We start from the raw sequence: 19,981 nt of genomic DNA, 5'->3' as shown, positions 1-19,981 counted from the left end.
TTGAACGGTTCTATGAAGACCTATAAGACCTTATAGAACTAACACCCCAAAAAGATGTCCTTTTCATTATAGGGGACTGGAATGCAAAAGTAGGAAGTCAAGAGATACCTGGAGTAATAGGCAAATTTGGCCTTGGACTACAGAATGAAGCAGGGCAAAGGCTAATAGAGTTTTGCCAAGAGAACACACTGGTCATAACAAACACCCTCTTCCAACAACACAAGAGAAGACTCTACACATGGACATCACCAGATGGTCAATACCGAAATCAGATTGATTATATTCTTTGCAGCCAAAGACGGAGAAGCTCTATACAGTCAGCAAAAACAAGACCAGGAGCTGACGGTAGCTCAGATCATGAACTCCTTATTGCCAAATTCAGATTGAAATCGAAGAAAGTAGGGAAAACCACTAGACCATTCAGGTATGGCCTAAATCAAATCCCTTACGATTATACACAGGAAGTGACAAATAGAGTCAAGGGATTAGATCTGATAGACAGAGTGCCTAAAGAACTACAGACAGAGGTTCATGACATTGTACAGGAGGCAGTGATCAAGATTATCCTCAAGAAAAAGAATTGCAAAAAGGCAAAATGGCTGTCTGAGGAGGCCTTACAAATAGCTGTGAAAAGAAGAGAAGTGAAAGGCAAAGGAGAAAAGGAAAGATATACCCATTTGAATGCAGAGTTCCAAAGAATAACAAGGAGAGATAAGAAAGCCTTCCTCAGCGATCAATGCAAAGAAATAGAGGAAAACAATAGAATGGGGAAGACTAGAGATCTCTTCAAGAAAATTAGGGATACCAAGGGAACATTTCATCCAAAGATGGGCTCGATAAAAGACAGAAATGGTATGCACCTAGCAGAAGCAGAAGATTAATTAAGATGATGTGGCAAGAATACCCAGAAGAACTGTACAAAAAAGATCTTCATGACCCATATAATCACGATGGTGTGATCACTCACCTAGAGCCAGACATCCTGGAATGCGAAGTCAAGTGGACCGTAGGAAGCATCACTACAAACAAAGCTAGTGGAGGTGATGGAATTCCAGTTGAGCTATTTCAAATCCTAAAAGATGATGCTGTGAAAGTGCTACATTCAGTATGCCAGCAAATTTGGAAAACTCAGCAGTGGCCACAGGACTGGAAAAGGTCAGTTTTCATTCCAATCCCAAAGAAAGGTAATGCCAAAGAATGTTCAAACTACCGCAGAATTGCATTCATCTCACATGCTAGTAAAGTAATGCTCAAAATTCTCCAAGCCAGGCTTCAACAGTACTTGAACCATGAATTTCCAGATGTTCAAGCTGGATTTAGAAAAGACAGAGCAACCAGAGATCAAATTGCCAACATCCGCTGGATCATCAAAAAACCAAGAGAGTTCCAGAAAAACATCGACTTCTGCTTTATTGACTATGCCAAAGCCTTTGACTGTGTGGATCACAACAAACTGTGGAATATTCATAAAGAGATGGGAATACGAGACCACCTGACCTGCCTCCTGAGAAATTTGTATGCAGGTCAGGAAGCAACAGTTAGAACTGAAATGGAACAACAGACTGGTTCCAAATCGAGAAAGGAGTACATCAAGGCTGTATATTGTCACCCTGCTTATTTAACTTATATGCAGAGTACATAATGAGAAACACTGGGCTGGATGAAGCACAAGCTAGAATCAAGATTGCTGGGAGAAATAGCAATAACCTCAGATATGTAGATGACACCACTCTTATGGCAGAAAGCGAAGAAGAACTAAAGAGCCTCTTGATGAAAGTGAAAGTGGAGAGTGAAAAAGTTGGCTTAAAGCTCCATATTCAGAAAACTAAGATCATGGCATCTGGTCCCATCACTTCATGGGAAATAGATGGAGAAACAGTGGAAACAGTGTCAGACTTTATTTTTTTGGGCTCTAAAACTACTATGGATGGTGACTGCAGCCATGAAATTAAAAGACGCTTACTCCTTGGAAGGAAAGGTATGACCAACCTAGACAGCATGTTAAAAAGCAGAGACATTATTTTGCCAACAAAGATCCGTCTAGTCAAAGCTATGGTTTTTCCAGTGGTCAGGTATGGATGTGAGAGTCGGACTATAAAGAAAGCTGAACACCGAAGAATTGATACTTTTGAACTGTGGTGTTGGAGAAGACTTTTGAGAGTCCCTTGGACTGCAAGGAGATCCAGCCAGTCAATCCTAAGGGAAATCAGTCCTGAATATTCATTGGAAAGACTGATGCTGAAGCTGAAACTCCAATACCTTGGTTACCTGATGTGAAGAACTGACTCATTGGACTCATTGGAAAAGACCCTGATGCTGGGAAGGACTGAAGGTGGGAGGAGAAGGGGGCGACAGAGGATGAGATGGTTCGATGGCATCACCAACTCAACGGACATGAGTTTGAGTAAGCTCCGGGAGTTGGTGATGGACAGCGAGGCCTGGCGTGTTGCAGTCTATGGTGTCGCAAAGAATCGGACACGACTGACTGACTGAACTGAACTGAACTGAAGGATCCCAGAAGAGCCCCGTCCACTTAGGAGCCGCCAGAGGGCAGGCTCCACCATCTTCAATGCGGTAGCCAGAGGGACCCTTTGGGACTCTGGTGAAAGCTCCAAGCCGCCCAGGGCTCCTCCCACAGAGCAGAGGGCCAAGTCCTCACTGGTGGCCACAGTCCCCTCTCTGACCCTCATCTTCCGCTCCCTGCTCAGCTGGTCAGGACCTGGACAGACTCTCGAGGGGCTGTGACACCTGCTATTTCCTCTGCCTGACATGGTCTCTCCGAGGCCTCCACAAGACTGGCCTCCTGGCCTCTTCCAGGCCTCCCGAAGCCAGTGTCATCACAGCCTTCACCCTGACGCTCCGGGTTTTTCTTGATGACTATGTGTCCCCCCTGTGACCATATAAACACTGCATGAGTTGTCTGTTTTATTTATTCACTGCTGTGAAAGTTTCCCCATTACCTTGAAGGCTGCCTGGTTAATGGCAGGCCCTCGATAAATGTTTGTTGCATGAATAAATAAATGAATCTCTGTGTGCCTATGATTCAGTCTGGGGGGCTGGTTTTAAAATTCTCAATGAACATTTGCTGGATTTGAATAGAAACTTGAAAACATACCGGTGGAGCGTCGGGGGGCAGATGGGCAGAACAAGGGCTGGTGGCATGAGCCCCCTCCACAGAGCCCCCAGGGCAGAGCCCCCAGGCAGAGATGAAACAGCCTCTCAGAGGCACAGTGGCCTGGCCGAGAGCGAGGAGGTCCCTGGGCCTTGTGAGTGTCCCGGGAGAGGCTCTGCCTCAGGCAGAACAGTGGGAGGACCTGGCACCCTGTGCGTCTCTGAGCTTGGAACTCGCGGAAACAGGAAGGTGTTTTCACTTAGCAGGTTGAGCAGATTCCCACAAGGGCAGGCACCAAAATAACAGCCGAATGAATGAATGAATGCTCGTATCCTCGGAACTTAGCATCGTCAGCACACACATTCCCAGCAAGTGTTTGCTGGCTGAACAAGAAGGGGGCCGCGATGGGGGCAGGTGCAGCAGGCAAGGGCCTGAGGGTCCCTGCCACCCCAGACCCGTGCCATCTGCTTTCAGTGTTTACTGAGGATACACACAGAGAGGAGCCCGAAGAGCACAGCCTGACGGGCATATGTCCACACCCGTGTGACCACCTCCAGACCGAGGTGCAGACCACGTCCACCCGCCGAGGCTCCACAAAGGGACCACACGCCGACCTGCCCCGCCCAGGGTGAGTTCTGCCTGCACGTGAACTTGACGTGAATGGAGGCAGACGGGGTCAGACTCTGCTTCTCCATCTGCCTTCTGTGAGCCAGGAGTCACCATGTGAACGCCAACCATCGCAATCTGGGTGTGAACGCGGGCTGGCCCCCACCGCGGACGTGGGTTCCGGGGTTTGAAGTGCACGTTACTGCCTCCGCCGGGGAGCTGTCTTGAGCAGAACAATTTCCACCTTCTTTGAGGAGAGCACCCCATCTTAAGAGCCGCCCTCAGTCTGACAGCTGAATCGTTCCTTTCCGGGCTGTGTGAGTCAGACCCAGGGCCCGGCATCGTGCTCCATTCTGTCACGATGCCATCCCCACCTCTTCCGAGAAGCCCGCCGTGCCAGCCTGGCCCACAGCCAGCAGCCGGCACCCACGGGCTGCACTGGGGGGACGGTCTTACTTTGCCTTCACACCCCATCTCTCACTCCCCGGCCCCAGCAGCGTCAGCATAGGCCCTGTGTCCCAGAGTCCCTGTAGCAGGTCTGAGGTCTTTACAAGACCCCGAGCTCCCCACAGCTCTCCCCACGTGCAGCAGTCATAGGGCTGTGAGCTCCAGGCTGGAGAAGAAGCTGGGGATGAGCGGGGGCAGAGCCGGACACCAAGCGCTGGCCGCGTCCTGGTGGGGAAGCCCGCCTCGGCCTCGCTGCTGCCCACGGGGGCATTACCTGAGTGCAGCTGCATGGACGAAATGGACTATGCGAGGCACCCGCGCATAAGAGAGGTTCGGAGGTCACAGCTCAGTGATGAGGAGAGGAACCTGGGGCCAGATGCGGGGCCTGAATCCTGATGCCCACACCTGCCAGCTCGGTGGCCTCGGGGCAGCTGCCTAACCTCTCTGCTCCTCAGTCTCCTCAGTGCACAGTGGAAGCAGGGACAGCAAGGCACCCCTGGGTGCCGAGGACTGACCACACCAGTCTGTCCATCTACCGTCTGCCCGTCCAGTGCGTGGGACAGTTTCCGGCATGCAATAAAGGCCGTGTAAGTAACAGCTCAAGCTATGACTGTTTGACAATTAATTGAATGAAACCGTGGCAGTTACAAGGCTGAGCTAACACATGGAGAGCTCTTGCGATGATGCACAGCACCCTTGGGGCACCGTGAGTGCTCAGGAGGCATCTGCTCTTGCTTTAAAAGTATTCGTGCTTTGGCTCTTACACAGAGAAGTGAGCTGGAGGGTGTGGGGTGGATACGCAGGGAGGGTGGGGGGCACAAGTGCGCTGTTAGGACTGAGCAGGGCTGGCCTGGCCACCTTCCTGCTCGTGGGTGTCTCAGCATTCTACTTCTTAGAAGAGGAGGGTCTCCTCCGTGTCTTTGGGCCCCAGCACCTCCCAGAGCACTCTGCACTGGTCACATTCCAAAGACTTGTTGATTGACAGCCAGAAATGAGCTAGAGAGAGCACCCCATTTAAAGACACAAGAAAACCAGGTCGATTTCCTTCCCCATCCTCCAGGGATGGGGAGATAGAAGGCGGGCCTACGCGTGCCTTTGGAGAGGATGAGGGCTTTTAAGGTTGAAGGTGAGGGCTTTGTTTTCAGCTCCAGGAAAGACTGAACAAGGAGGAACAGGCATCACCGTGAAAGGCCCAGAGATGCTGATGAGATTTGAAAAATAACTAGCTCAAGTACTGGCCATCTCGGCCACAGATGGCTGGACATGCACCTCACTCTCTGCCTAAGGTCCACTGGCACTTTTATCCTAACCACGATGGCTGCTAATGGCTAAAAGCCGCATTAATGAGCAGTGTGTGTGTTCCGTGCCCGACTCTTTGAGATCCCGTGGACTGTAGCTGGGGGTCTTCTGTCCATGGGGTCCTGCAGGTAAGAATATTGGAGTGTGTCACCATCTCCTCCCATTAATGAGCAGTGAGGATCATTAACTTGGCAACAGGGACCCCTGGAAGCTGATACCCCAGCATTGACTGGCATTTGGTGGGTTGGCGGCTGCGCTGGCATAAAGACCGGGGTCGGGGGGGGATGGAGGTGGCGCAGGTCACAGTGGACTCTGCCTTCCTCACAAGATCTCCCAGGGAAAGACCTTTTCTAAAGAATTTACACTAATGGAATCGGCAATGGAAAAATGTTGAGACAGAATTCTTTATTTTAAAGCATTTGAGTTTTTTTTTTTTTTTTTGTGCAACGAAGCATGCCTAAACTTGCCATGGGGTGATTTTTCAGGAAAAAACAAAAAGCATCTTCTGTTCAAACTTCACTGGATTCATATTTAAAGAAACCTTGGCCAGTCTGGCTCAGGCAGGAAAGTGCCTCCAAAGGAAGGTATCATGGTGGAGCTTTTATATTAAGCACTTGGATTTATATATGCAATAAAAGTTTGTACGAGCATCTATCTGGGTTTACTTGCCTTTCACTTACTGTTGCGGTCACTTTGGGCACTTTTATTATGTGAGGTGGATTTCTAGGAATGGAAACCCAGTGTGCAAATTGTGCTTATAGGAAATAAAGATTTGATGGTAGATGGCTTTGAAAGGCTTTCATCCAGGAATTGATTTGGTTATAAGTCAGGGGTCACCTGAAATAAAACACTGACGCGAGGTGACTGGGCAGGGTGCCTGGGGCTGTTCCTGGATGCGCTTCCAAAGAAAGAAAGCAGACACCCCGGGTGCCGAGGGGCACACGGGGCGTCCACCTGCCCGGGGCTGCAGGCTGGCCTGGGGCTTCGCAAAATTGTGTCATGTTTATGTATCCGCACCCCCAACATGGTAGAAAATCGGAAAAAGACAGGAGATAAGACAAACCACTCAGAGTTTCGGTGACCATCGTTAAAAAAAAATTCTGGTGAATTTTTCCCCAAGATTCTTTTCAGACCTCATAGAACAGCAAGAGCCTCATTCACATCTATTTGTACAGATGACCTTTAGAGGCTTCCTATCTGTGGGTTTTTGACTCACTCAATTCGCTATTTAATAGAGTTCTCCTCATGTTTAATAACCCTCCTAATAATCACAGAGTTAAAAGAATACATTTTTATCTAGTAAATGTCTCAAGAACTTTCAAAAGACTGCCTCGAACAGGAAGAGGGAGAGGGCTTGTAAGCTTTAAATATGGCAGACAAGAGAGGGAAAGGGAGAAATAATTAGAAATACAAGTTAGAAAGAAAGAAAGGGAGCCGGGTGGGGGTGGGGGAGGATGGGCTGGGAGACGGGCAGGAACCGGAGCGGGTTTGGAGGACGGGGTGATGGGGGGGTGAAGAACCCAAACAAGGGCCTGGGGCCACACAGCAGAGCGACACCGAGTGGGAGTCGAGCGACACCGAGCGACACCGAGCGACACCGCGCTGCCAGTGCGGGGGGCAGGCCAGGGGCCAGCAGGCAACGCCCCGAGAAGTAGACCGCCAGGGCCATGGCCGCGGGTGACAAGGGGCCGCCAAGGTGGGAGAGGGAAGGCCCTCCAAATGGTTAAGCCTGTGGGGACGCTCCAGCCCCAGGCATCTGGCCTCGACTCACATGCAGGAATCCGTGGGCAGAAAGATAACAAAAGCTATTTTTCATGCAAGAGGAGTTGGACATCAGGAAAAATCAGAGCCCCTTTGTATGACATGCCAAACTGCTGAAGCGAGAGAATGTCTCGGGTGAGGGCTCGGATGAGAGCGGGGACGGCACGCTCGCCCCGGGGAGCCAGCCCTCAATGTGAGCTTGTTATCGTCCGGAAGCAAGTGTGAGGTGTCCCCCTCCCACTGCACGGCCAGACGAGCTGGTGACACGGCCTTGGCTGGACTGCCCGGCCCTTGGAAGGAAGCCTGGGTGTCCTGAGATGTCCCCAGGGAGTCTTTGGGGAGCCACGGTCTCCTCCCAGCTTGCGGTGTGGTCTGGGGGCTGGAGGTGAGCTGGGCTCCCGCCTCCAGACCCACCCTCACGGGCCCCCCCATAGCTCCTTGTGCAGGGCGGTGTCTGGGCATTGGGCCACACCCAAGCACCAATGTCTCCACTCAGCTCCTGCCAGCAGATCTGCCCAGTAGGTGTTGTTAATGTACCCATTTTACAGAGAAAGCAACTGAGGCTCAGAGAGAAGGCAATGACTGGTCGCAGGGCTCGCCACCAGTGGGAGGCAGAGCTGAACTCAAACTCTGACTCACTCTGGGCCCCGCACCTCACGTCCACCAGCACGTCCTCCAAGGAGCCACTCAGCTGCTAGAAATCTCAAATCTACTGTGAGGCAGGTGTGTGCAGAGCCCTGTGTGTTTCCCATCTATCCTCCTGACAACCCTGAGACAGGCCTTTGCAGAAGCACAGGAGGAGGCCCTGCCGTTGGGTGTGTTCTGAGGCTCTGTCCTCGCCGCGTCCTCTCCTCCTGCGGGTCCCCAGAACCAGACAGCAAGCTCCCGGACGTGCGGTACTCACTGAGCCCAGCACAAGGCCAGGCCTCAGCAGGGGCCCCCTGACGGCCCAGGGTGCACGCTTCACTCTCTGAGGAAGCACCCAGCCCTGCATTCGTGGGGCCAGGGGAGAACAGGAGCAGCGGCTCCAGCCTCCCCTGCCCTGCAGGCCAGCCACCACCTCCCTGAAGCCTCAGAGCCCATCTCCCCTGCCCCGCCTTCTCCCACCAGTAATCTGGGGGGTGGAGGGGGCATCCAGTACAAAGTGAAAATGTGGGTTCTCCTCTTCAAAAATGATCAAGAATGTTCCACTGGTGATGACCTGTTACTGGGGCCTGGGGTCTTTCCAGGCCAGTCTTGATGTAAAATGTTCTGGGTTGTGCCCCCTCCTACTCCACCATCTCTGCCTGCCCGAATCTAAGAGTGCCAGCATTTCAGGATCCAAGAACACTTCGTATACTGCCTCACGCATATAAAACCACATGAGAAAGTCTGTGCTCTGCTATTTTATCTAGAACTTTGGCTCAGAAAATACAAAGATCCCACTGCTCTCTGTCCCGCTGCAGAACCGGAGGCGGTGGGTCAGCAGTCATGGCCTGACATCCTGTCACAGGGAAGCCCCTGCCAGCATCCCTCGGTGATGGATGGCGGATGCCCCGCCCCCTGGTCCCGCCCCCCCTGCCCGGTGTCGGGATCGGAAGCCCTCTGACCGGCCCACCAGAAGCCTCCTGTCCCCCACCCCAGGGCAGTCCTCCTTGCTTCTGTGTCTTAGGGAATGGCTCCACTGCCTGGGGGTGTTGACTGCTGTAACTCCATTTTACAGATGAGAAAATGGAGGCTCAGGGAAGCCAAGCAACTTGCCCTAGGTCACAGAGCTGAAGCAGAGCAGGGTTCAAACGCAGCTCTCTCTGACTCCCTCCCCACGCCCCAGCCTTCCTATTAAGCATCACACGGACTTGGTTCAGAGATCACCTGCCCTGAGTCTTCCTGACGGTGAAGCCCCTGGTGGGAGCTGTTAGGTGTCTGGGGCTTTACAGATTGGGAAACGAGCCTGACATCGTCCCATCGATGGCCATCGAGCTGGGGGTGATGTGATCTGGTTTATATTCTTACAAGGTCTTCCTGGCTGCGTGTGGAGAAGGGCTCACGCAGGGGCAGGCAGGCTGGTCAGGACTCTCCTTGGGGAACCCAGACAAGAAATGACAGAGGCTGGGAGCCAGCTGGGGGCTGTAAGGAACCCGGTGGGGATGTGGCGGGGAAGGGGTCTGACCTCATCCCTACGGTGGCGGCCCTGGGCTGAGCACACAGCAGGTCACCAGTGCTTCCTGAGAACCAGTGACTGAGTGGGTGGGAGAGAGGCCAGCTGACTCTGGAGGTGGGAACACGCAGGAGCGTGTCCGAGGGCGAGGCTGCCACCAGCATGCCGGTCCTCGCTGAGTGTCAGGGTGAAAAAGGCCAAGCCAAGTGTTTCCAAGAAAATGAGCCTGAAATCCTGGACCCTCTGCAGGGCCTCCGTGGAGCAGAGCAGTCCCCAAGTGACCTCTCATTGGAGAGTCACACAACCCAGGGGAGTGGAGGGGAGGACACGGGAGGATGGAAGGAAGAAGAGGAAGAAAAGATGGAGGGAGGGGGGAGGAAAGAGGGAGACAGAGGTAGAGAGGAGGGAGGGGAGAGGGGAGGGGAGGGGGGATGGAGGGGGGATAGAGGGAGGGGAGGAGGAGGGAGGGAAGGAGGAGGGAGGGGAGGAGGAGGGAGGGAAGGAGGAGGGAGGGGAGGAGGAGGGAGGGGGGAGGAGGAGGGAGGGGAGGAGGGAGAGGGAGGGGGAGGGGGAGGGGGGATGGAGGGAAAGAAGGTATTGCTTGCCAACCTGACAGCCAAGCCCTCAGCGGCTCCAGGAGGTCAGGGTTAGGACGCACAAGCCTGTCCAGACGTTGGCGGCAGCACTAGGCCTGGGCACAGGTCTGCCGACGCCCGCCCTGATGTTTCCATAGCCGGCCCCCTGTCCTCCTCTGTCCAGCCCCTTCCCCATGATACTGGAGTTCCCGGCTGCAGCCTTGGTGCCCGCCAGGAAACAGGAGGGGGACACGTGGCCTGGGTGCCTGCCATCACCCCTGGGTGCGGCCTTGGTGCTAGACCCTATTTCGGCTCTTAATTGAGGGCCCTTGGGTTCTGATTTCACAGTTCACAGAAGCCATTCAGTGTGGTTCTGCCTCTGAGGGCATGAAACACGGGCCTGAACATCCCAGGGATGCTCAGCTTCTTTCATTCCTAGACCCTGGAGGCCAGTGAGCCAACCTGGGGCCCCACTCAGCTCAGCTGAAAAGGCTGGGTGACTTATTTTTTCTGGGGAAAACTCCCAAGTTTGAGGAAATAAGGGGAAGGCAAGGTGGTGCAGTGGTAAAGAATCTGCCTGCGAGACGCAGGAGATGTGGGTTCGATCCCTGGGGCGGGAAGATCCCCTGGAGGAGGAAATGGCAACCCACTCCAGTCTTCTTTCCTGGAGAATCCCATGGACAGAGGATACTGGGGGGCTACAGTCATGGGGTCGCAAAGAGTCGGACACGGCTGAGCACACACACGCTGTCTGCTCTGCAAAGACCCTGGAGCTCCATGAGGGGCTCCATGTGGACCCCAGCCCCATTCTGACTCCTCAAGGGCCTTCAAGATGCCAAGGAGCAGGTCGGCAGAGAAAGGCCCCAGAGGGAGTGAGGTTCCTTCACCCTGCCGGGTACCCAGGCAGGCGCTGGCCCCTGGGTGAAGCTGGGCAGACGGAGCCCTGACCAGGCAGCTCCCACCTGCTTCTGCTCCGGCCCCGTCACTAATGAGCTGTGTGACCTTGAGCAAGGCCCCTGCCCTCTCCAGCCTCGCTCTCCTTTGCTTGCAGAGTGGAGGGAGCTGGCCACACCAGCCACACCCCCAGGCAGGTGACTGGCCCACCTGCAATTCATCACTCATCAAAGGGAATGGGGCCAGGTACCATTCACGCCTCCCATCACCTAAAGCGGACTCCAGGCTGACCCCAGCAGAGATGCTCTCTGCCCCCCACTGACGCTCCACATGTTTTCTTGAAGAAGAGAGAAATAGTGGAGTTCCTATCAGGTGCCGGGCATCAGGTATGCTCCTGCCTGAACCTAAATGACTCCTCCCTTCGAGCAGAGGTCTCCACGGGGGCAGTTCCGCTTGCTCCTCTCCCCGTCGCCCAGGAGACGTCTGGCAAAGTCTGCACACAGTTTGGTTGTCACAGCTTGGTGGGTGGCTTGGTAAGTGGCTTCCAGTCAGTCAAGCCAGAGATGCTGCTGAACCATCCACACTCACAAGGCCTCACAGTGAAGAACAAGCGGCTCAGGGGGTCCTCAGGCCCTCCATCCCCCACGCTCCTTCCTGCCTCGGCCTCGCCCGTCTCCTCCTGGAAGCGCTTCCTCCAGCCCTTCTCGGACAGCTCCTTCCCATCCCCCCAACCAGAGGCCACCCTCCCCGGCCTCCTCCAGCACGCGGCCCGGACACACTCTGTTTACATCGAGCAGTCGTCGGTCCCTGGAAGTGTCAGCTGCCTCTTTAGAACGGCGGCTCCCACACGCTGACAGAGCAGCTGCTCCGTGAGCAGGGGCGGCGTGAGTGGACGAAGGCATGGACATAGGTGTGCCCGGCAGGCCGGGGACACACCCTTCTAGGTGTGGTGAAAGTGCAAGTGTCAGTCGCTCAGTCGTGTCCGACTCTTTGTGACCCCACAGACTATAGCCCGCCAGGCTCCCCTGTCCATGGGGTTCTCCAGGCACGAGTACTGGAGTGGGCTGCCATGCCCTTCTCCAGGGCATCCTCCCGACCCAGGGATCGAACCTGGGTCTCCCGCACCACCGGCAGCTTCTTTACCATCTGAGCTGCCAGGGAAGCCTATGTATGCCGAGAGCCACTGAACTAAGTTGTCTCAGAGGCTTTCCACCTGGAGAACCAGCTTCCTGCGGGCTCACATCGAGGCCATGCAGAGCCTGCAGGCTGTGGGTGGGGCTCTCTGGGACTTGAGTGGCAGAAGGTCAAAGGTGGGAGGAATGTTCCAGATCAGCCACTTCCAGATGAGGAGACAGAGGCTGCCAGGCTCTCTGACGCCCTGGATCTGATGACCTGAGGTTGCTTCCTACTCTGGGCTTCTGTTACTATGTCCTCGAAGTCCCCAGAGTCCCGGCCATCCGGATGGACACTGGAGATTCATTTTAAAGGGTGCTTAATTTCCTGTTGAACCTTTCTGAAGCCCCTGCCAGGGAGCACCTCCAAAGCCAGGTCTGCAGTGAGACCGTTAAGTCAGCCCGAGGTTCACCAGGAACCCCAGCTCCTCTTCTCTAAGTCAGCCGGCTCCAGCTGGGCTTTTCTTATAAGAAAAGAGAAAGGAGTGAAGGACAGAGGAGGATGAGAGATGGAGCAGGGCGTGAAGGGGAGGCAGACATGAGAAGGGCTGCCAGGGCCCACCCGGGTGACTAGACAGCAGGCACCTGGCGGGAGGAAACGACTCGCTGGAAAAGCCCCCAGTGCTGGCAAAGACTGAGGGCAGGGGTGGAGGGGGTGACGGAGGATGACATGGTTGGATGGCGTCACCGACTCAATGGACACGGGCTTGAGCAAGCTCCGGGAGATGGTGAAAGACAGGGAAGCCTGGTGTGTTGCAGTCCATGGGGGCGCAAAGAGTCAGACAGGACTGAACAAGAACAACCAGCTACAGAGCAGGGAGAGAAGGAAGAACACCGTTGCAGGCTGTGTCCTCCCCAGACCCACGCTGGCGCTCTGCCCCCAGGGTACTCGGTGGTGGGGCTCTGGGCGGTGAGCTGACGCGTGAGGTCATGAGGGTGGGGTCCCCACGAGGGCGTCAGTGTCCTCGGGATAAGGGAGCAGAGCAGAGAGCTCTCCCCGTCCTGAGGACACGGGAGGGGGTGGCCGCTCGCAAGGCAGGAAGCGGCTCTCACCGGGCACCGAGCTGCCCAGCACCTTGGTCTTGGGCTTCAGCCTCCAGAGCTGCAAGAAACACTGTCTGCAGTTTGAGCCGTTCTGCTGACCACACTCTGTGACGGCAGCCGAGCTGACTCAGACAGCCCCCACCCCAGCCCCGTCTGTGTGGTTCAAGCACAGGGTTCCCCCAGCAGGTAGAAAGTTGGGCCCACCTGTTCAGCTCCAATCGCATCCAGATGTGGGCAGGCACCCCGACACCCAGGGGCTGGGGCCATCTTAACCCTCACTTCCGCCCCCACTGTCAAAGGCAGATCCTGAAGACTTACACTGCAGAGTTGCTGGCAGTTACACAGACTAATGTCAGGTCCTGGAGGCTGGTGTGATGACTGCTACGAGCAAACCTGGGGGGGCCAGGAGGGGCCAGGGGTCCAGCTGGTGAGCTGGGCGCTGTGCGGAGGCCTGTTCTCTGCCCACACCCCTGCTACTGACTGGACAGGCTGCCCATGAGTCAGTGCAAGAGAAGACAGATGCAAAACAGACAGGACAAGCCTGGAGCAGGGTGGGCGAAGGACGGTATTCAGATCCAAACCTCCCTGAGCGGATCCGTGTCAGGAGCGTGGTGTAAGGCAGGGCTTCCTGCTGACCCGCCGAGAGAGGGTTCCAGACGCAAGAAGCGCGTCCCTGGGGAAGTGGGCCTGGGTGGCGGGGCCTGGGTGGTTGTCACTGGGTGGTCCTCCCTGGCTGGCCTCCCCCTCCCCTGCCCTGGGGCAGTACTGACACCTTCTCTTCCTCAGTGTGCATGGTGAGTGAGGTCTGGGTCCCTGGTGTGAGAGGTGCTGCCTGAGGTGGGGTGGGAAGGTTGCAGGGTCCAGGGTCTCCCCACCTCCCCAGCAGGCGCCTGGGACAAGCTGACATGAAGCAGGCATGGACAACCCCGGCACACAGGCTGCGCTCTGGAGATGTGCTGTGGGCGTGCTGGGGGCAGTCCTTCTACAGGAACCTGGCAGACACGGGGGCGCTGAACTCTGCCAGGACCTTTATTCTGGGCCCGGAGCTCCCTTGACGGCACCACAGTGACTGGGTCCCTCCAGCATCCAGCAGCTCAGCGTGGTCGCAGGTGCTTTGCCAATACGAGCTGCTGCACTCGGAGACCAGAGTCTCCTCTTCTCTTCCTGAATCTACAGGAGGCCCCCCACCCCGTCCCAAGCTCATCGCACACACTCCGGAATGCTTGTTTCTCTTCTACACCTCATCTGATTCCAGGATGCACTAGAGACTGAACAAATGTGGGGTGGTGGTAGCTTTATGGAAAAGCCCACAAAGACTTGTTACTCCTTTCCCACGTCCCCAGCGCTGGGCTGAGAGCTAAGACACAAAGAAGGAAGGGGGCGGAGGTCTAGGGGACAGAGGGAGTGGGTGGCTGGCTGGGGGGGAGCAGGCTGGTCCCCAACGTGGTGGGAAGAGAGAGAAGGGACAGTGTGTGTGTTACGGAGTGTGTGTGTCAGTTGAACATTTTCACTTCCAAATGCTTTCATGCTGCCACAAGCCAGTCTCAGAGCTGGGCTCCTCCACTAGGTAGTCACGTGTACGTGTGTGCTCAGTCATGTCTGACTCTCTGCAACCCCATGGACTGTAGCCACCAGACGCCTCTGTCCATGGCATCTCCCAGGCGAGAATACTGGAGTAGGTTGCCATTTCCTTCTCCAGGGGATCTTCCCGACCCAGGGATTGAACCCTCGTCTCCTATGACTCCTGCAATGGCAGGCAGATTCTTTACCACTGTGCCACCTGGAAGGTGCTTGGTTCTATTTTTAATGGGAAACCAGAAGAAGTTTGGAGAAGGGCAGGATGACATGGTAGGAAGAGCTCTGCAGTGAGACAAAGGCTCCTACCTGGCGCCTCTCGGTGCACCTGCTCCTCCCTGCAGACAGCACCCTCACGGCTGTGCCGAGTGTGCTGTGCGGTAACACGCACAACGTGCACGAGAGGACTGCGACGCTTGCCTAACACGGGGCCGTGGGGAGCCCGGGCTTTGGGGGCGGAAGAGGGGATGTCCGCGTGGTGAGGTGGGAGTAGGTGTTCTGCACACGGTCCTGCCAGACGGCAAGGACGCCTGAGGAACTGAGGGCCGGGCTCTCCTGCCCACAACACCAGCCCTGGGAAACAACCAGGACGCTGACCTGCTGCTTGGGAGATGTCAGCAAACCCTTCAGAGCCCCACAGTCACAACTGGCGCTTTATTAGCTACCTGCTGCAGCCATTCTTCAATTTCAGCTTAGAGCTTTGAGCTTTTCATTTCCCCCATGTAACGCTTTGGAGAACTTTGCTAGAAAGCAGGTGGAAATAATGCCCTGTACCCAAACAAGCCAATATTGAGGAGACCACATCTCCAGGGAGTGCCTGCGGGGTCTCAGCCTGAATGCTTGCTGGCAGGGTGTTGGGGGTCATAGGAGGTGGAGGCTGTTGGACTCTACGAAGTGCTTTTAGAAGATAAGCTGTCAGTTTTCGCCCGGGCTGATGGACTGTCAGGATGATTTGAGCACACCGAGGAATCCTGAACCAGCCCTCCCAGCCCTGGGTGGGTCCAAGGATGTCCTGGCCCTTGGGGGTGGGCTGGTTTGGCCCCCAGAACCCCTGAGCTCCTGGTGGTAACAGAGGCAGCCCCACTCTTTCAGTAAAGTCCCCCAGATGGCAACACCCCACCCTCCCTCTGCCAGTGGAGCCAGCTGCCCAGATCAGCTTGGGGCTCTCTTGATGAACATCGAGTGCAAACGGCTCGAGGCAGCTGGCAAGATGCTAAGTGCAGCATCAATCCTAATTAGGATGAGAAATTAATAAAGGAGGCATGCGAGCCAGTCTGCAGAGGCCAGGCTTGCCGGTGTGAAGAAGCGAGTTCCAGTTTTTGACAGGAAAACTGGAAGGCCTGGGGTCAATGCGTGGGTGTGGGTGACCACAGGGGGATGGCTTAACAGGATCATATACATACCCAGCGCCCAGCAGAGCCTGTGAGTTAGAGATCGGGGCCGGCAGCCTCCTTCTGTGTCTAACTCAGGTGCTGCGGCGGGGAGTGACGTGGGTGCGTCCTCCAGATGAGAGGAGTAGGTGTTCGCGATCTGAGCAACTACACCCCAGGAATGATGTTTTTCAAAAGAAAAGAGGGGGTGTCATCGTGAGCCCACAGAGCCTTCTGGGGCTTTTCCGGGGCTGTTTCCCAAACTATTGATTGCACATTCCTGCTCTCAGAAGACTCCACTCGGCCCTGGCAATAAGCTTCAGGCTCAAAGGGCAAAGCAGCCTGGGCTGGGAGGGGATGTGTGTGGTGGGGAGGCTGTGCGGGGCAGAGGAAGAGGGAGGGGGGGGCGGGATTCCAGGCGAGAACAGGCAGGATGAGGAGGTGCAAGGCCGCCTCACCTGGCCACCCTTCTCTACACGGCCTCCGTGACCACGACCCCAAAGCCAGAAGAAGGGCCACCTCTTCCCGAGCTCCGCGCTCCTCCACGAAGACCCAGCCACGCCGGACTCTGCGCCGGGGCTGAGGGGCTGGGGCCGCAGCCAGAGGTCGGGCTGAAGGCGAACTTCCCGACCCCCCGAGGGCGGAGCGAACACACGGGAAGGTTACCAGGAAGAAAGAGGAGACTGTTCGAGGATCGTGGGGAGGAACCCTCCCCCAGCTCCTCACCCCTTTTCCGACCTGAAAGCCCAGAACGAGCGGGGACCGTCCACAACCCGGCTGGGACCCCGCCGCCCGACGGCCACCTGTTAGTGCAAGCTCCGCAGCAGGGCCGGCGGGAGGCGCTCAGCTCCGGCGCACGGCGCCATTGGCGGGGTCCCCCGGAGCGAGCGGTCCCCACTGCCCGGGGGCACCCAGTCCCGGCCCCCGGAGGCATCCATCCTCACAACACCTACTAGCTTGCCCGCCGCGCACCTGGGGGCGCAGCGTCGCGTCCCTCCTGCCCCGCCCGGCGGCCACGCCCCTCCAGGCCGCCCCTGGTCCGCGGGTAATTGCAGACCCCGGCCTCGGGACCTGCTCGGGGGGACTTGGTGACGCTCCCCATCCACTCGCCTCCCCACCAAGCGGGCAGGAGCGGCCAGCGGCCCCGGGAAGAGTACGTGGCGGAGCAAAGTCTCGGCAGACATCAGGCTTGGGCGACCCGGGTCTCCCAGACCCCCTCGGTGCCCAGCCCCCACTCCCACCCCTCGGCAGGGCCCGGAGCGATCTCGGAGCGGCCCTCGCGCTCCCCGCCCCCGGCCGGCCCCGCCCCAGGATGGCCAGTTCCCATAGCAATCGCACAGACACCGGTTGCCAAGCAACCTCTCCCCCTCCTCCCTCCCCTCCTCTCGCGTCCGCTCCCCCCAGCCTCAGCCTCCTCCCGCCCCCTCGCCAGCCTCCACCTCCCCTGGGGGCCCCGGCGCCGCTCCTCGGGATCGCTCTGGTCTCGGGCTGCGCGCGCGCGCGTGAGTTTCTGTGTGTTTCATTGTGTCAATGTGCGAGGGGGTGTGCGTGTGCCAGTGGAGAGTTTGTGGGATCCGTGTGTTTGGGGGGTCCCCCGTGGCCGCGACGGGACCCGCCCGCTCGCTCTGGCTCCTTTGTGTCTCGCGCGGAGCCAGTGCCGCGCCCACCCGTTCCTGGCCGGCGCCCGGAGCCGGGTGTGTGTGTGTGCGCGCGTGTGTCTGGGCGCGCGCGCGGGGTGGGGGGGCCGGGCCGGCCGTACCTTCGATGCAGCACACGCGCCACAGCCCCGAGTGGGTGAGGTCGCCGCGGGTGCGGCGGGGCGGGGGCCCGTCGTCCATGGTCAGGTTGGTGCCGTTGCAGATGTGCGCGCTGGAGTAGAGCCAGTAGTCCGTGCCGATGGCGATGGCCATGAGCGAGAAGGCGGCGAAGGCTCCGGCCGTGGTCAGCAGCGTCTGCAGCCCGCGGTCGCATCGCACCATGGTGGGCGCCTCATAGCCCGCCGCCCGCCGGCCCGGCCCGCCGCGCCCGCCCGCCCTGCTCCCTCTGCGCGCCGCGCCGGGGGCGCCGGGGCTGGGGGCCGAGGCCCGGGGGGCGGCGCCGCGCCGCGCGCTCCGGCCGCGCCGGGGCTCAAACTCAGAGGCGCGGCGGCGAGTGCGGGCTGCGCGGGCCGCCGGGCGGGCTGGCGGCGGCGACCGGGGCTCCTCCCTCTCGGCCCGCCCTCCCCGCGCGGCCAGCGCCTCCGCCCCGCGCCCTCCGCGCCGCCGCCGCCGCCGCCGCGCTCCCGGCCCGCGCCCCGCCGCTCGGCGCCGCCCCTCGAGCCTCGGCCCCGCCGGGCGTGCGCTCCCGGCTCTGCGCGCCCCCCTCCCCGCCTCTCCGCGCTCGCTGCGGCCTCTCTCCCCAGCTCATTCACATCCCGAGAGCTAAGGGAGCCACTGTCCGGTCCCCAGGAGGAGCGCGGGGAACCGGCGTTGCCAGCCTCCCGGCTTTCCCAGCCCAGGACACCCCATCTTCCTTAAATGGCCCTGGGGACTCTTTAATAGTGGGGTGTGTGTGCGCGCGCTCCTGTATCCGCCGCTTCGCATGCACATATCGGCGCCTTTACCTGGCGATGAATGTACAGGCGTGAGCGCGGGAGTGGGAGAGTTCAGGTCAGATTTCCAGAAGCACCAGATGTGGGTCGCGGCCGGGAGACGTGTTCCAGGCCAAGCCAGGCCCCCGCCCCCCTCCCCCGCCAGGTGGCTCCTGCACCCAGTGGGCAGGGTCTGGAGGACCCGACTCCAGGGCTGAGGCAGAAGGGAAGTGGCAGCCGGAGGTCCTTCCGGAGGGACACCAGGTCCCTGTTTGAGGCCGGATGGGGCGGCCGTGGTGAAAGCTGCGTGACCCCCGCCGTTGGTTTCTGACGGTCCTTTACTGCCAGTCCAGAGGGCCCCGTTTGTGCTGGATTCAAACATCTCCACCCACCGCTGGCTCCCTCTCTCCCCAGCTCCCCCTTCAATACCTTTATCTCTTTTTTCCCTTTCACTCTACTCGAGCTTAACTGGCTTTCCTCACCTCCTCCCTTTATTGCCAGCCTCTGCCTCAGGCCCTGCTGACTTCACTTAATTGCCTTAGCTGCTGGCAGGATTCCAACCTGGACAAGCTCCCTTCTCCAGAACCCGCAAAGCTCCTCCTCCATTAAGACCCAGGTCGGAACTCTTCCCTCCAGGAAGCCCTTGGGGGCCAGCATCTGAATGTCCAACCTGCCTCTGCTTCCTTCCCTCCCAGAGCCCATGTGGTTCTCTTCGCTGCCCCGCATCCTGTGGGAAGCAGCATCCTGTGGGAAGCAGCCCTGGACCCCAGGAAGGTCTATGGAGAGCGGCTCTCTTCCTGGAAGATGCAGATTTCACCCTCTTTTTCCACTTTCCGTGGCCCCTACGACCCAAAGAAAGTTAATTACCCCATGCTGGAATTACTGGTCTCTCTTCCATGAGACAATGAGCCTTTCCCAAGTCTGAGATACATGAGACGTGTTTAATCAAGAAATATTTCCTGCCCCCTGGAAAATGACATTCTAATTGGGGAAAATAGAGCATATAAATAATAGGAGGAAATTCCAAGATGAGACTGGTTGCATTAATTACCATTTGTCGGTCCCTTCTCTGCCTTTGGGTGTTTGACTTCTTCCAAGTCTCAGAGGACAAGAATCATCTATGTGTATTTCACTTTCACCCACCTGCCACCTGTGCCCAGGGTGTCTGTGAAGGTGTGCGCTAGGTGTGGGACGGCTTGCTCTGGGCCAGAAGAGGGTTACCGACCTGTCCCTAACACCCACAAGGATAATTGCTGGTTCTTGTCTCAGAAGCTCCCAGACATGTGGGTCTCAAGACTCTCTTTTCTTCTTCTTTCTCTTCTCTCTCTCTCTCTTTTTTTTTTTAAAGCAGCAAATCTTTGCTTCAAATTAAATCTTCAAACAGAAAAGTAAAGGAAAGTGAAAGTCACTCAGTTGTGTC

General features: G+C 57.3%; 1 protein-coding gene across 2 annotated transcripts in view; it reads right to left on the bottom strand.

Annotated features, from left to right (window-relative positions):
* CACNG4 (calcium voltage-gated channel auxiliary subunit gamma 4) overlaps positions 1–19,981 on the bottom strand; it is a 53,366-nt gene extending 33,385 nt beyond the window's left edge. Inside the window, exon 1 of one of the 2 annotated variants that reach the window (XM_027519245.1) lies at positions 18,595–19,981. In XM_027519245.1, coding sequence (XP_027375046.1) covers positions 18,595–18,943 — 349 coding nt within the window. In that variant the 5' untranslated portion in view covers positions 18,944–19,981. Of the gene's footprint in view, positions 1–17,751; positions 18,021–18,594 lie in introns of those variants that run through there. The other variant, XM_027519246.1, reaches the window with a different exon arrangement.

This window comes from Bos indicus x Bos taurus, chromosome 19 (genome assembly GCF_003369695.1).
Source record: "Bos indicus x Bos taurus breed Angus x Brahman F1 hybrid chromosome 19, Bos_hybrid_MaternalHap_v2.0, whole genome shotgun sequence".
In the NCBI taxonomy this organism is placed as follows: Eukaryota; Metazoa; Chordata; class Mammalia; order Artiodactyla; family Bovidae; genus Bos; species Bos indicus x Bos taurus.
This window is presented reverse-complemented; position numbering and strand designations above follow the sequence as displayed.